The following is a 15,229-nucleotide window of genomic DNA, read 5'->3' as shown; positions in this document are numbered from 1 at the left end:
AGATAGGGAAATAAAAATTAAAACTATATATTTATAGCATAATTGTTAGAAAAAGTCAACTAAACAGTCATAAATGTTAACATGTGAACAAGAGCTGAAGCGTTTTTCTTCATTCCCTGAATTATTTAGCTTTTTAGGCTCGTTTGTCTTCACATTTGCTAATTTGTGGGTCTGAAGCTGAAAAGTTTAATAAGCACTGATCTACAGGACATCATGAAATCATAAAATAAACTAAAAAGTATCAGAAAAGCTAATATATGACCTGAGTCTGACTTTAACATCTCACCTGTGAGAGAAAACCGTTTTTGACATGTTAAGCACAGAGAGGTGCTTTAAAGAACCTTTGCACAGAGATGCACACACCTGAAAAATAAATAAATTAATTAATAAACACTATATTACAAAGCAGCTTGAGATCAGATACATTAAATCAGATGATAAGCTGATTCCCACCGACTCCAGTGAACAGTCGCTGTTGGAAAGATCCAGCGTCTCCAGGTGGTTTTGGTGACTCAAGAAGCCGTGCAGATTCTGTAAAAACCAGAAACAGAAGCACAAAAACATGATGTTGTTGCTGATTAAACCTAAAAGATGTAATGGACACAGTAGAAGCAAAGGTGCTTGTTTTTTTTACAAATCCTAAAGGAGTGAATGCGCTAAGAAGAGCCGTGGGCTGCATACCTGAATGTCGTCTCCTCTGAGGGAGTTACCAGAAAGATCGAGGTGAGTGAGCGTTGATGCAATGATAGGGTTAGCACAGAGAGCCTGACAGAGGCTGTTCACACCTGCAAGAAAAAAACTTACTTATAAAAATGTACAAAAAATAGGTCTTGGTTTTTGTATGTTTTGTTCACCTTTAGGAGACATGGAGGTTCTGGAAAGGTTCAGGTGCTTCAGGCCCATGGGCAACTTGGCAAGTTGAACACTCAAAGCTGAAACCCCTGTAAGAAGCCCAGAAACTTGATTTATTTTAATTGATTACCACTAGAGGGCGCATGAGCACACATGACAGAGTGAACTATCTCAAACTAGAAGAAACAGTCATTTGAGTTTAAATGCATGGTAAAAAATGGTGTAAATACAACAATGTAAATAATATTAATGAAAAAAATATTATTTTAGATATCTTGTGTCACGTTTATTTCCCCTGTATGAAAACTCTGAATAGATTGGATATACAAACCCTTATAGAGTTTGTGTTGTTTTTACTATCGACTTTGTGTCAAATCAAACCGTTAATTTGCACATGAATGTGTTTTTATGGATTTACATTATTTAGATATAATAATAAAATAAATCAAAAATGCTTTTAAGTGAGCGTCTCAGCTGGGTCCTCCCAGACACACACACACAGTCACTGTTGAGTCATTTCAGGAAGTTTTCCTCTTTGCGTACATTCGAATTTTAGGGACTAATAAATAACCTGCGCACGCATAAGAAATGTGTGTTCACACCAATAAAAGCAAAGTTTGAGATAGGTGTGTGTGTGTGTGTGTGTGTGTGTGTGTGTGTGTGTGTGTGCAGCTTAACCTTTGTCCTCCAGTGAGTTGTTGCTCAGGTTGAGTGTTTGGAGTGTGCAGGATGGGTTTTGTGACAGCGCGCTGGCCAGTTTCTGCACAAAATCACTAGAAACAAGGAGGAAAAACAGAAACTAAAGTAGCGACCAGTGATTAGGTTTAACAACTAATTTTAAAAAGTGTCACCTTTTATTAAAATTAATTAACTAGCAGGTACAAAGACAAAAAGAGGGGTTGAAAATAGCATTTTAAACTTTTTATTGTCTCTTTTGCTAAATAAAGAGGATCTGTTATGGAATGTAAAACTTTAATGGTTCACAGAATGACTCACATCAACTACAAAATATAAAAAACTTATTAGATTCGATACTTCATTGAAACCACTCAGTAATCATGAGTTTCACAGGGACAGTTATTACTGTCGGACACCGTGCTGCTTCATTCTACATCATTTAGGACGATGGAAGAAACAGACAGGGAAAAAGTCATAAAAAAAAGAAGACCAAGATGGTCAAAATGTGTGACATGACAAAAAACACACATTACTTATTATAGTATATAATATTACAGTTTATCCACCTCATTTTATGGTATGCTTACGGAGAAACGATGATGTGAGAAACATTGCTTACCCATTGGTTTGCATGGTGAGGTTTCGTTGTTAGTAGCGGTTTATTTGAACATTTGAAGAGATATTAAAAGATATTGAACATGCACACGTGTGGCTCAGGAACATGTTGTGCTGTTTGCGGTTGACTAAACAACCAGAGAGAGTTACATTTGTGGCTACAAGAGCGATGTTTAGAACATGCACCTCGGATTAGGAGAGAAAAACCTTAACTTAGGTCAATGCCAGCACAAACTTTACTTGTGTGCTCCTTTCATTTTGTTGATAAAATCCCCAGAGAGGCACACCTGCATCCCACTTTGTAGCTGGGATTCGACAAACCTCCAGAGAGGGTTAGGGTTAACCTTGACAGCAGTCTCACAGCAATAGGTATGGCAACCGAAGGGGAGGATGCAGCTATGGAAGCCATGTGGGAGGTCTTCAGAATCAAACGTTGGGTAAAATTGTTGCCTATTTCTTTAACTGCAACACTAATTAAACATAAAATCTGATTTTATCCTGCCCTCTGACCTTCTGAGTCCAGCATTATCCAGAACCAGCTCTTCTAGTCGACTGGAGCGAGCCACAACCCTGAAGATTTGGTCACACACATCCGTAGACTGAAAATCAGACATTTTTGTATTATTTATACAATTGAGACTCATTACCATTACAGAATTTAAAAAATATATATATTTTCATCAAGCACATGAAAACAAAGAGGACTGAGTTAAGTCAGAAAACTGGTACGTTACCAGTTTGATGTCCTTAGATGAGAGTTTGGTGAACCACTGGTTGTATTCAAGAACTGCAATGATTGCCACCAGATCCCTGCAGAGGAGATTGAAACACAATAAAGCAGCCATAATAACATAAAAAAAATCTGAACTTAATCATTAGTGATGCTCAATTTTGGCTTTTCTACAATATACTAATATTGCCAAACTCACAATTTTTGACACTGATAAAACCGATCCCCCCCCCATCCACAATAAAAGACGATAAACCAAATGATTTCAGGTTAGTAGCATCACATATCTCCTAACGTGCATGCTTAAGTTTTAAACATTATCTGTGCAAAATGACAACTACTCAAATTGAAGTTGGTAATAGGACAAAGTGTCATGTTTAATCTGTCTCCAGCAGCTGCTGAGTCTCATTCTCCCCGAGATAATCCTGATGCTCTGTGACGCCTTTAGAAACAATCTTTGTTAGATCAGCCGTACGAAGCCTCAGACCGATCTTTGACGTGAATTCTCCATTTACGTTGTTTACATTTTAGCAGAAACAAGATAAAAAACGACTCAGGAACATGCTGAATGTGCTTCATATGTTTGTCTTGGAGAACGTTTGTCTGTGTAACTATCGACGGGTTTAGGGAACGCTTGGACATGTGTTGAAGTGACTTAGCTTACAAAAATGTAAGCAGTGTACAGTGATCCCTCGCTACTTCGCGGTTCGTTTATCGCTTATTCACGACTTCGCGGATTTTTTCTTTGGAGCCTTATTCAAGGGAAATTCGCCGATTCGCGGTATTTTTCTATGCGAAATATCAAGAAATTCCTGTTTTTTTCCTCATCAATTTCATCATAAAATGCCCTTTTTGCAATAAAACTAAAAAAAAAACAAGTAAAAAATTTTTTTCTATGTAAAGGGAGGGTTTTAAAAGTCTGAATACTGAATACGTACCTGTTAAATAAATACTGTAAATATGGTGTCCCTACTTCACGGGTTTTCACCTATCGCGGCCAGGTCTGGAACGCATCTACCGCGATAAACGAGGGATCACTGTACACATGCTAAGCTAGGATAATTGCTAAGTGTGATGCTGACATGTGCGCTAGTAACGTATATTTTCTTTTTCTGTATATTGCAGCCATGGTGATAAAAGATCTTCAGTTAAGAAATGCAAGCCTTGGGTGATTATTCTTGTTTTGGTTTTAGTGGTTTGCTAGCTGTCTAGTCTCTCCCATCACAGGGTCATTTCCTGTTTTTTCACAAGTCGGGCCAAAACTAAACTAAAATATCTCAAAAACTAAACCTCAGACCTGTCATATTATGACATTTTGAGAGAGATGAGGTGAACCCAAAGAGTTTGATGGCTCATATGTGCATGGTACATAAAGGTTGGGCCATTGGAAGAGTAAACTGATGCCACATTTTACTGCCAACGTCGGCCAATTTCAATGACAGACGGATTACATTGTATTTCCCTGATAATCATGGTTGGATTAAAAACCTGATCACCTCTGGATCAGCACAAACCTGTTCTCAAGGTGAACAAAGTCCTGCAGGTTTAGTTCTTTGGTGTCCTGAGTGAGATAGATGGTGTCAACGTCCTGCAAAAGCCAACAACGATGCAATCAGACGAAGAAGAGACCAGTTTATTACAGTTTGTCTAAAGTGAGATGCAACAGTAGAAACGTGGGTGAAAATCAGCTGCAGCTTCAGGACGTGCTGAGAATCTGTTTAAAGTGGTATTTAAAGGTAAACAGAAGAGGAAGAATAAATATGACAAATGCAAAACTATTGAAGCAACAAACAAAAGAAGCCAAACAAAGACAAGGAAATATATCTAGTTGGAGGTGGTTAGGAGGAGGAAGAAGAACAAAAAATGTAGAAAAGGACACAAAAGCAGCAGCAGGGGAGTGACGATGTCTCAGGTACTGACCCACTGGACTTCCTCTCTGTAGGGCAGACCCAAGCCATCACACACACACCAGTACTGATGAGAAAATCCACCTGCAAAGAGTCATCCCAACAATGTTGAGGTGTAAAAACACACACACACACAAAAGGGCTGAACTGCTTCTTAGTGTTTTACGCAATTTGAGAATGATCTACCACAGGGTCCTAGATCAGCTGAGCTCTGCTCATTCCAGAAGTCCTGGAGGGCCGTCAGCCTCTCTGGAGGTTTCAAATTCAACTTCCTCATCAACTTTCTTCCTTACGGAGAGATACAGGGAGAGGAAGAGGAGCGGGAGAAGAAAAAATGGAGAGAACATTAATAATCAAACATAAAATTAACAACTAAAATGCCACTGATTGCTCAGCAAACTACACTCTAAAAATGAAATGTTGAATTTAATTAACCAAGTTATGTCAACTGGCCCTACTAAAGTTAAAGTCCCATAGTCATCATCACACACTGGTGAAATTCATCTCTGCATTTGACCAATCCCCATGGAGGGGAGCAGTGAGCTGCAGCGGTGGCCGCGCTCGGGAACCATTTGGTGGTTTAACCCCCCAATTCAACCCCTTAAAGCTGAGTGTCAAGCAGGGAGGCATTGGGTCCCATTTTTGTAGTCTTTCCCAACCGGGAATCGAACCCCAATCTCTTAGTCTCAGGCCACTGAGCTGGTTAGGACGGGCTACTATTTTGGGCCGTTTTCAGGAACCTTCTGAGTACCTGCTCCGGAGTAGGTATTCCGAACGGCCCGGTGGAATAGCTGAGCTGGACGTCCGGTTAACTCACGCTGATTGGTTGTCACTCAGTAGGAAATGACATAAGCAGACATCCAAAACAACCAGCAGCAATAAAATTAGAAGAGTAGCTGGTGAAGCCGAAAAGCACAGATTGCATTTAAAATCTATCTCCCGACACCGGAAAACTTGGTGGAAGCAGCTGTTGGAAAAAACGGGAAATTCCCCCAGAGACTTAATTAACGGGGCTTGTCTCACAAAACTCAGAGCTGCTCGTGACCTCTGAATTGATTAAATTAAGATATACTTCTATAAAATAAATACTTTTAATATTATTAATGTTACTTTCAGCGTTTTTGGGGGCTGATCAGTGACATCACTCACTGCCAAAGCAGAGAATGGACACAACAGCTGAGAGGACTGGGGCATCCACCTCCTGGTCAAGTTCCACATCCCAGGAACTACTCTGGAGTTTTGGTAATGGAAACATGCCAAATAAGATTCTGCTGGACTGATTTTTGAAGCAGTTGGCTGAGTGGTACCTACACAGGGGAGCCAGCGGGGCAGATCCGATAGAGACAGACACCGATGTGTGCGATCACCTCGTCTACCTCCTCCACAGATCCCAGTCGAAGGCTCCAGGGACCTCGCTCATGATCCAATACCAACTGTCGGGGTGGGGGAAACATGGCATCAACTCAAACTGTCGAAAACTCAAATTTGGTAAATGTTGTCAGGTGGAATTATGAACTTTAACATTGATTATCATTCAATAAAAAAAATGCTTCATCCATCCATATGTATGCAACCTTCAACATGCTTATAGACATATTTTCTTAATAATTGTATTGGTAAGTAGGAGATCACCTAGAATCAGAGTCCACGTGATCCATGTGTGTTGGGTCAGGTGTGTCTCTCTGTCATAAACATTGGTTCAATTATGAAATGCTGTGATTTCAAAACAGCTTTTTGTGTTTGTACCTGAGTGGGCTTGTTGCTGCTGATTCCTTGGATTTCCAAGTAGCTGAATGACTGCTCAACCTGAGATAAATAAGAAGGCAAGGGATGAACTTCTTCAGTAAACAAATCAAGGTCACCTGCTATTTTAACTCATAGGAGCTTTGTAAGTTTTAAGAATTGTGAATTTGTTCATCTCCTGAGCAGAAACTCTGATTGGGTTCAGTATTTAGAAACTATTAGGACAGACTAAATAAAGACTGAGACAAATAAAGCAAAAACAAGGGCAGCCAACCTCTTCAGATTAATAGAACCAGTGATTACATTTCCAAATAAAAGACCATATTAAAACAACATGAAACAAAAAGCTAGTATTTAGTTTGAACATCTGATTTGCTAATGACAAATTATTTTGTGCGAATCTGCCCCGTCTTCTCAAACTGCCATTCGTCCCTGTTAAAGGGGAGTTTTCCTCTCCACTTCTTGGGTGGCAGTACATACATACACACATATTTCATATATATGTACAGGTGCTGGCCAGTAAATTAGAATATCATCAAAAGGTTGAAAATATTTCAGTAATTCCATTCAAAACGTGAAACTTGTACATTATATTCATGCAATGCACACAGACCAATGTATTTCCGATGTTTATTACGTTTAATTTTGATATTTATAGGTGACAACCAATGAAAACATCAAATCTGGTATCTCAGAAAATTAGAATATTCTAAAGGCCAATGAAAAAATGTTTGTTTCTCTAATGTTGGCCAACTGAAAAGAATGAACATGAAAAGAATGTGCATGTATAGCACTCAATACTTAGTCGGGGCTCCTTTTGCCTCAATAACTGCAGTAATGCGGCGTGGCATGGACTCGATCAGTCTGTGGCACTGCTCAGGTGTTATGAGAGCCCAGGTTGCTCTGATAGTCGTCTTCAGCTCCTCTGCATTGTTGGGTCTAGCGTATTGCATCCTCCGCTTCACAATACCCCATAGATTTTCTATGGGGTTAAGGTCAGGCGAGTTTGCTGGCCAATCAAGGACAGGGATACCATGGTCCTTGAACCAGGTGCTGGTGGTTTTGGCACTGTGTGCAGGTGCCAAGTCCTGTTGAAAGGTGAAGTCTGCATCCCCATAAAGTTGGTCAGCAGCAGGAAGCATGAAGTGCTCTAAAACTTCCTGGTAGACGGCTGCATTGACCCTGGACCTCAGGAAAAAGAGTGGGCCAACACCGGCAGATGACATGGCACCCCACACCATCACTGACGGTGGAAACTTTACACTGGACCTCATGCAACGTGGATTCTGTGCTTCTCCGCTCTTCCTCCAGACTCTGGGTCCTTGATTTCCAAAGGAAATGCAGAACTTGCTTTCATCAGAAAACATAACTTTGGACCACTCAGCATCAGTCCAGTCCTTTTTGTCCTTGGCCCAGGCGAGACGCTTCTTGCGCTGTTTCTTGTTCAAGAGTGGCTTGACACACGGAATGCGACACCTGAATCCCATGTCTTTCATGAGTCTCCTCGTGGTGGTTCTTGAAGCGCTGACTCCAGCTGCAGTCCACTCTTTGTGGATCTCCCCCACATTTTTGAATGGGTTTGTCGTCACAATTCTCTGCAGGGTGCGGTTATCCCTAGAGCTTGTACACTTTTTTCTACCACATTTTTTCCGTCCCTTCGCCTGTCTGTTAATGTGCTTGGACACAGAGCTCTGCGAACAGCCAGCTTCTTTAGCAATCACCTTTTGTGTCTTGCCCTCCTTGTGCAAGGTGTCAATGATTGTCTTTTGGACAGCTGTTAAGTCAGAAGTCTTCCCCATGATTGTGGTGCCTTCAAAACAAGACTGAGGGACCTTTTAAAGGCCTTTGCAGGTGTTTTGAGTAAATCAGCTGATTAGAGTGGCAGCAGGTGTCTTCTATATTCAGCCTTTTCAGAATATTCTAATTTTTTGAGATACCAAATTTGGAGTTTTCATTAGTTGTCACTTATGAATATCAAATTTAAATGTAATGAACATTGGAAATACATTGGTCTGTGTGCATTGCATGAATATAATGTACAAGTTTCACGTTTTGAATGGAATTACTGAAATATTTTCAACCTTTTGATGATATTCTAATTTACTGGCCAGCACCTGTATATACATATATATATATACATATATATATACATATATATATACATATATATACATACATATACATACATACACACATATTTCATATATATGTATATATATATATATATATATGTATATATGTATATATATATATATATATATATATATATATATATATATATATATATGTATATACACATATATATGTATATATGTATATACACACATATATATATATATATATATATATATATATACATATATATACATATACATATACACATATACACATATATACATACATATACATATATACATATACATATATACATATACATACATACATATACATACATATACATATGTGCATACATATACATATATACATACATATACATATATACATATACATATATATATATATACATACATATATATACATACATATACATATATATATATATATACATACATACATATACATATATATATATATATACATACATACATATATATACATATATATATTATATATATATGTATATATTAATATCTCAGGGTTTTCTCCAGCGCTTTATAAGCCTGGCGGCCCGCCAGGCTTGGCCACCCGCTAGGCTAAGCGTTGTGCCCCGCCCCCCTCCCCGACCCTATCGTGTTCGCTGAAACGAATGGCGCAATGAAACTAGAGCCCTCCATCAGCTGATAATGGTGAGAAACAGCACCGGAAGGTGTGCAACCCCCCCACCCCCGCTCTCACGGAGGAGCGCTGCGGGACAGAGCGCACAAACACAAATTTATATATATTAAATGCTGAGTACAGCCTAGCTTGATTGTCTTTTCTCTGTCAAAGCAGACTGCAAATAGGTCTTCATGAGCCTGAGAGTTGAAAAACTTCTTGAATTTATAGCTGCCAGCTAGGATGGCAGCAGGGGTAGCAAGGGTTTCTTTTAGGGAGGCAACTGCCACCCTAGGCCACCCTTGTAGATCTGCCCCTGCTAATTAGCATAATGAACTGAGCTTAACTCAATGCACTGAGAAGCAGGTTTACTATTTTTTCCTGGTTTAAAACATAATTTTTATTACTTTTTTAAAATCTTTTTTATATATGAATTTTTGGTTTTTGAGAAGCGCCTTGTGATTTTTATCTTGCGAGGCGCAATATAAAAGATTGTTTTCTTTCTTTCAAAGGGCCTTGAGACGACTCTTGTTGTGAATTGGTGCTATATAAATATTGAGTATATCCAGCTTACATTCTATGTAATACAGTGGATTAGTGTTAATGTGACAGCACACATTCGTTTGCTGCTACAACACAGAGGGACCACTGTCGAATTTATTACTTTATAAGGTACCGACCGAATTCCATAGTACCGACTGAGCACCGATTCACATCATTTGAAACGGTGCCTCGTTTCAGTACCCGTCCTTCACAACGAGAACTTGCCTAGACAGCTGCACATGCGCAAGAGCGTTATGTCGTCGGTCACTGCGAGCCAGTTGTAAACAGAGCAGCATCGTAGAAAGAACGCACGCTAAAGCTTGGGTCCACTTCACTAAATGTGATGGGTAACTGGGTGATGATGAAACCAGCGACAACGATCTAAATGAGACATCCTCATCTTAATCTGCTCCGGTAGGTAAATAAAATGTTTAAAATAACGTTAGCTTGATATGTTAGCTTCCGTTTCGCTAATGGTGCATTCGCTTTCTCCTCGGAACTCTGAATCTCCGACTAGAAGAACATGAACGCGCTCTAAAGTTTGGCTTCACTTTACTAAATGCAACGGGTGACTGGGTGAAGATGAAACCAGTGACAACGATCTAAGTGTGAGGCAGCATCGTTTTAATCTGCTCCAGCAGTTAAATAAAATGTTTAAGATAACATTAGCTTGATATGTTAGCTTCCATTGCCACGATCGTTATCAGCTAATGTTGCTTTCGTTTTCTCCTCGGAAATTCTAACATCTCAGTAGGAAAAATCAAATGAAGAAGGACAGCAAAAGGAATGAAGATACACAGTAAATTTAGTTCACAGTAAAGATGTTTGCTTCAGTTTAATTATCAGCTTATAAAACTACAAGGACGATGTTAAAATACAGACAGTTGTATGTTATTTATCGTGATATTTATCAAATATGGTTATAAATTGAGAAAAATATATATTTTATTATAAAAGAGAATTAAAATATTACACACTCAAAAGTATCGAAAATTGGTACAGTTAAGTACCGGTATCGATTCCTAGGTACCGGGAATTAGTACCGTATCGATTCAAATGTCAAAGGTACTCATCCCTACCACTGTTACACCCTTAAAGTCTTGGATGTTGTGACAAAACTGATTTACTTTTAGAGTCATTCTACCACAAGACTTCCCAGCATCAACATGGCCATAACTCAGGCAATTTTACTGGTATGGGGCTAAAAATAGGTAGGGAGTGATCCCAATTCATGAGCCAACAGTACAGATTTTAACTCCAGATGTGAAGTCACAACAAATTATCTTTTAGATCCTACCAAGATAAAAATGGTCGCCACAGCTAAATGACTTAGACTAACGCAAAACAATTATTTTATAGCTATGATTTCATGTAGTAATAATATTGTGACCCTACTTTGATTTCTAAATAAACCACATTGGGACCTATGCCTGCTGATGACATCACACTATGGCAACACCTCTTGGACAAACTATTGCTAAATAATTCACATGTAAATTGTTGCATGTATTTATCCTTAATACTTCCAATACTTCATTTCTGTATATGTTGATATTTTCTCAATAAACACTGAAATAGCACTCCAATTTATAGGAATCCCCCAAAACTTACTTTTCCAATGTGAGGATATGATTTGAGAGAATACAAACAATTGTATTTATTCATTGTGTGCAGTCTGGGATTATTTATTGGGCCAAATATCTGTTACAAAGGTCTTTGTAAAAGTCAACCACGTTTCCCATGAAGAACAACAACCTGGAACAGATCTGGTTACCTCGGTTACTATGTGCCAACGTAACTCCAACAATGAGTCTGAACCAACCAAAGTCCATCTCCTGTTATTTGTTAAGACCACCAAACTGCATTTGTCCAGTCAAATGGAAAAAAAGACAAAACCCTGGACATTGTCATTAATCATTGACCCCCTAGATGCCCTAGACAGAGAGTAAAATGTAGACATGTCCACAAAAAAGAGGACATTTGGTCACCCTGTGTTGTAGCTAATAATGGTTCCCAAGCCTTATTTAGAACGCAAACAGATTCTGCAAGATTTTGCCGTATGGCATGACATCATGGGGTCTTTGTCATCATTCATCCAAAACAACTATAATTCTATCATTTGTTTTATCAAAAGAGCAGAAAACAATAAGCATTTCTAAACGGCCTGCCAGGCCTTTCTAAGAGAATCTGGCTGCTTCCTGTTTCAAAGGGCAGATTCACGGTTTTCAGTGGAAATCTGATCTCCGCCTCATCCAATGACTCTGTGATGAGCTGGAGTTCTGGCCACGAGCCAGGCACCATCACTGGAACTGTCGGGGCTTAAGAAGAGCAACATCTGGTGCAAAAGCCTGAGACCAGAAGAATAGAGGGTGCTGTAAACACACATCAACACTCATTCGATGGGAGCTGCTTGGCCACATGTGGTTAAAACGTTCAGGTTTGCTTAAGTTATCAAGAAGAATCAACTTTAACAGCTGGGCCTTTGCTCAGTAAGCTTCACATGATTCACCAAGCTCCAACTTGTTTTGGTGGAGAGGCAGCGTGTCACAAGGTGTCTTTATGTACATTCATCTGAATCAATAGGGACTGATAGAGGAACTACGAGGAACACACACTTGGAACACAAAGACTCACGAAGGCAAAACTGCATCAAAACAAAACTTATCGGAAAGTCTGGATCCGACATTTTCCTTTGAATCCAGAGTCTACGGTAAACACTTGTGTGGTCTTTTCTTGTTGCCAACGAGGGCAGGTGAGGAGGAGCAGAGAAAGAAAACCAGAGTGAGAAAGAGAGACTAGGAGAAATGGAAAAAGGAAAAAGAAAGCTAAAACTTTAACACTTGAAAGTTGAATAAAAAGAAATTTCCTATGATCAACAAGGAAATAAAATCGTAGAATATCTGAGAAATGGCATAAAAATGAGTGTAAGAATGAGACAGAAAGGGAGGGAGGGTACAGAAAAGCAGTGCCCCCTCCTCAGTCTGCCTCGCCAGCTGTTAAATTCCTCCATTGTCTTTTACTCACCCTCTGTTGCCTCACTTTGCTGTGACAGTACACACACACACACACACACACACACACACACACACACACACACACACACACACACACACACACACACACACACACACACACACACACACACACACACACACACACACACACACACTGGCTGGAAAAACTTCTGGCCCACTCTGAAACAACAGATCAGGGGTCAGCTGGCAGACCTTAAGTCTTTCCGTTGCAGATTCTGTTCAGAGGTTATCGAAGTGTCCATGACTACTTAAAGCTGCAACGGCAAATATGCAAAACAAGCTAGCTTAAAACGTTTGATCTTAACAAAGTTCTAACATAGTACAGCTATAAATATGTAGTGGAGATTTAAAAAACGGTTCGAAACCAACGATTGGACCATCCAATGGAACAGCTGCACTTCCGCATTAACCTGGGTCCTCCACTCATTATGCACTCACGCATTTTGGAACAGAACACCACTGGTGTGAGAGGTTTTCCACTCAGTAATAACAGAGGAGAAACAGGCAGCTGCTACCACTTTTCAGTAAATGCCTGGAAATCATGGTGGTGCAGAGGGAGCCTAAGTCACGCTCATCTACTTCCGGACCACGGGTCTCCGGAAGAACGACAATGGGGCTAAAAACTTTATTTTCTAATTCTGCTTGTTTTGCGTCATGGATTTCACATACAATGCCCGTGAATTTTAAAGACACATGTTGATACCAAGAACGCACTTACTTTTGAACGGGGGAGAGCCATTTTAGGTTTTGTGTGAAAATAAGTCCAGGACTACAAATGTGCTTCACGGAAGTGATGCCATCGAACCAGACACGGAGAAAACTGAGGGAAAAGGGCTGTAAGTTCAGCAAACTTCCCACCGGAGGAAAGAACCACCATACATCTGGTCATTTGGTAAGTAGCAGCTACGCTAGGGGAGAGGGGAGTATGTGGTGACGTCACACATGCAACGTGCTGATTTCTGGTTTGTAGTCATGCTAATTAGGAACTTTTACAAGCTGATAAATCTCAAAGTACGTGACTGGCGTGGTCGAAACACCCATCATTAGTTTTCTTTTAAATTGCAATGCAACATATGTGTCATCCAGGGTTTAACGCAAAGCGGATTAGAAAATAGCGTTTTTAGCCCCTTTGACTTGCTTTCATTTTTTCGTTCTTCTGGGGACCCGTGAGCCGGCCGGAAAGGGAGGAGACTTAGGTTCCCTATTCACTTTTAAATACATTAAAATATTTGTTGTTCTTGCATGAAACCTGGCAGTGAAAAACAACAAAAATGTATTCAAATGTAAACATAGAAAAGCATAATTTGGGCTTAAACTGCGGTGTGAGCCATCCTTCATTTAGGTTGTGAATGAAGAGCTATTAGCCAAAGCCACAAGGAGTCTCTCTAGAGCAGTGATGCCTGTACCTTTACAGAAAATTCAAATGATCATAATCACATGACTCTTCCCAAGATCACATGACATGCTGCCAAGAATTTATCCTTTCTTCCGAGATGGAAAAGCTCATGACTTTTTGCTTCCATGGAAATGAGACACACAACGTCCCACATTAACAGTTCAGACCTTCCCCAGCTATTTATATGCTGTCTGCCTTGATTCACACTCACAACAAATAAATCCTCCCAAAGCACTTTTTTTTCCCTTAACCAGTGAGCCATTAACACAGAGCAAAGGAAACAGAATCAGTCATTTGAGAAAAGTGTTAGACTTTGGCTTCTCTTTCACTAAATCAAACGTGATGATCTGTAATTTCGATGACTGTCAAAATAAGGAGGTCTGTGCATTCTGAGACTTCTAATCAGAAGGAGTTTTAGAATTGTTTTTGCTTTCCTGTAACTTAAAAAAAACTAAACGTCTCATGTATTTCCATGCCTTTTATCTCTATTTCCGTTTTATGCTAGTTAGCTGCGTTTTCATTTGAGTTCTGCAAGAAAACGATCCATTTTTCCTGTTTTTTTTTTCTTTTCCGTGAATATCTCTAGCCCTCTGGTTTGAACTTTTCTTCCTGTCACTGTTTTCCTTTCCCACAGGCTGTGTTCTCACAGCTGCACGGTGGGCAAAACTATCAAATGTCTCCATATGCTCAGACCTGTTCCCATCTGGAGCTAGAGACACACAAACTGAAGAATGCAGAAACAAGTTGAGGGGAAAAAATGCTTAAAAGAAACACTTTTCAGTATAGAAAAGAAAGTACAAACAATAAAGCTGTAAATTTAAAGGTGGCACAAAGAAATAAACAAAAAAATAAAAAAAATCTAATGAAACAATGGAACGATTATCTTCTCAGTGCACTTTTCAGTTTGTGTTTATGCAGATCACGTTTCCTGTGCTTCTGAATGAAAGAGCCACGT

At 39.5% G+C, this 15,229-nt stretch overlaps 1 protein-coding gene across 3 annotated transcripts in view; it reads right to left on the bottom strand.

The window, feature by feature from the left end:
- LOC107394412 (F-actin-uncapping protein LRRC16A) overlaps nt 1-15,229 on the bottom strand; it is a 58,502-nt gene that overhangs the window by 18,785 nt on the left and 24,488 nt on the right. For 2 of the 3 annotated variants that reach the window (XM_054744989.2, XM_015973338.3), the window contains exons 4-15: nt 6,529-6,588; nt 6,094-6,215; nt 4,969-5,066; nt 4,796-4,866; nt 4,390-4,463; nt 2,880-2,955; nt 2,656-2,744; nt 1,531-1,625; nt 855-941; nt 682-785; nt 454-531; nt 287-363 (exon numbers count right to left, since the gene is read on the bottom strand). In XM_054744989.2, the coding sequence (XP_054600964.2) occupies nt 287-363; nt 454-531; nt 682-785; nt 855-941; nt 1,531-1,625; nt 2,656-2,744; nt 2,880-2,955; nt 4,390-4,463; nt 4,796-4,866; nt 4,969-5,066; nt 6,094-6,215; nt 6,529-6,588 (1,031 nt within the window). Of the gene's footprint in view, nt 1-286; nt 364-453; nt 532-681; nt 786-854; nt 942-1,530; nt 1,626-2,655; nt 2,745-2,879; nt 2,956-4,389; nt 4,464-4,795; nt 4,867-4,968; nt 5,071-6,093; nt 6,219-6,528; nt 6,589-15,229 lie in introns of those variants that run through there. The other variant, XM_054744990.2, reaches the window with a different exon arrangement.

The sequence above is a fragment of the Nothobranchius furzeri genome, chromosome 19, assembly GCF_043380555.1.
Source record: "Nothobranchius furzeri strain GRZ-AD chromosome 19, NfurGRZ-RIMD1, whole genome shotgun sequence".
NCBI classification, from domain to species: domain Eukaryota; kingdom Metazoa; phylum Chordata; class Actinopteri; order Cyprinodontiformes; family Nothobranchiidae; genus Nothobranchius; species Nothobranchius furzeri.
The sequence above is the reverse complement of the archived record's forward strand: the minus strand, read 5'-3'. Positions and strand labels throughout refer to the sequence as shown.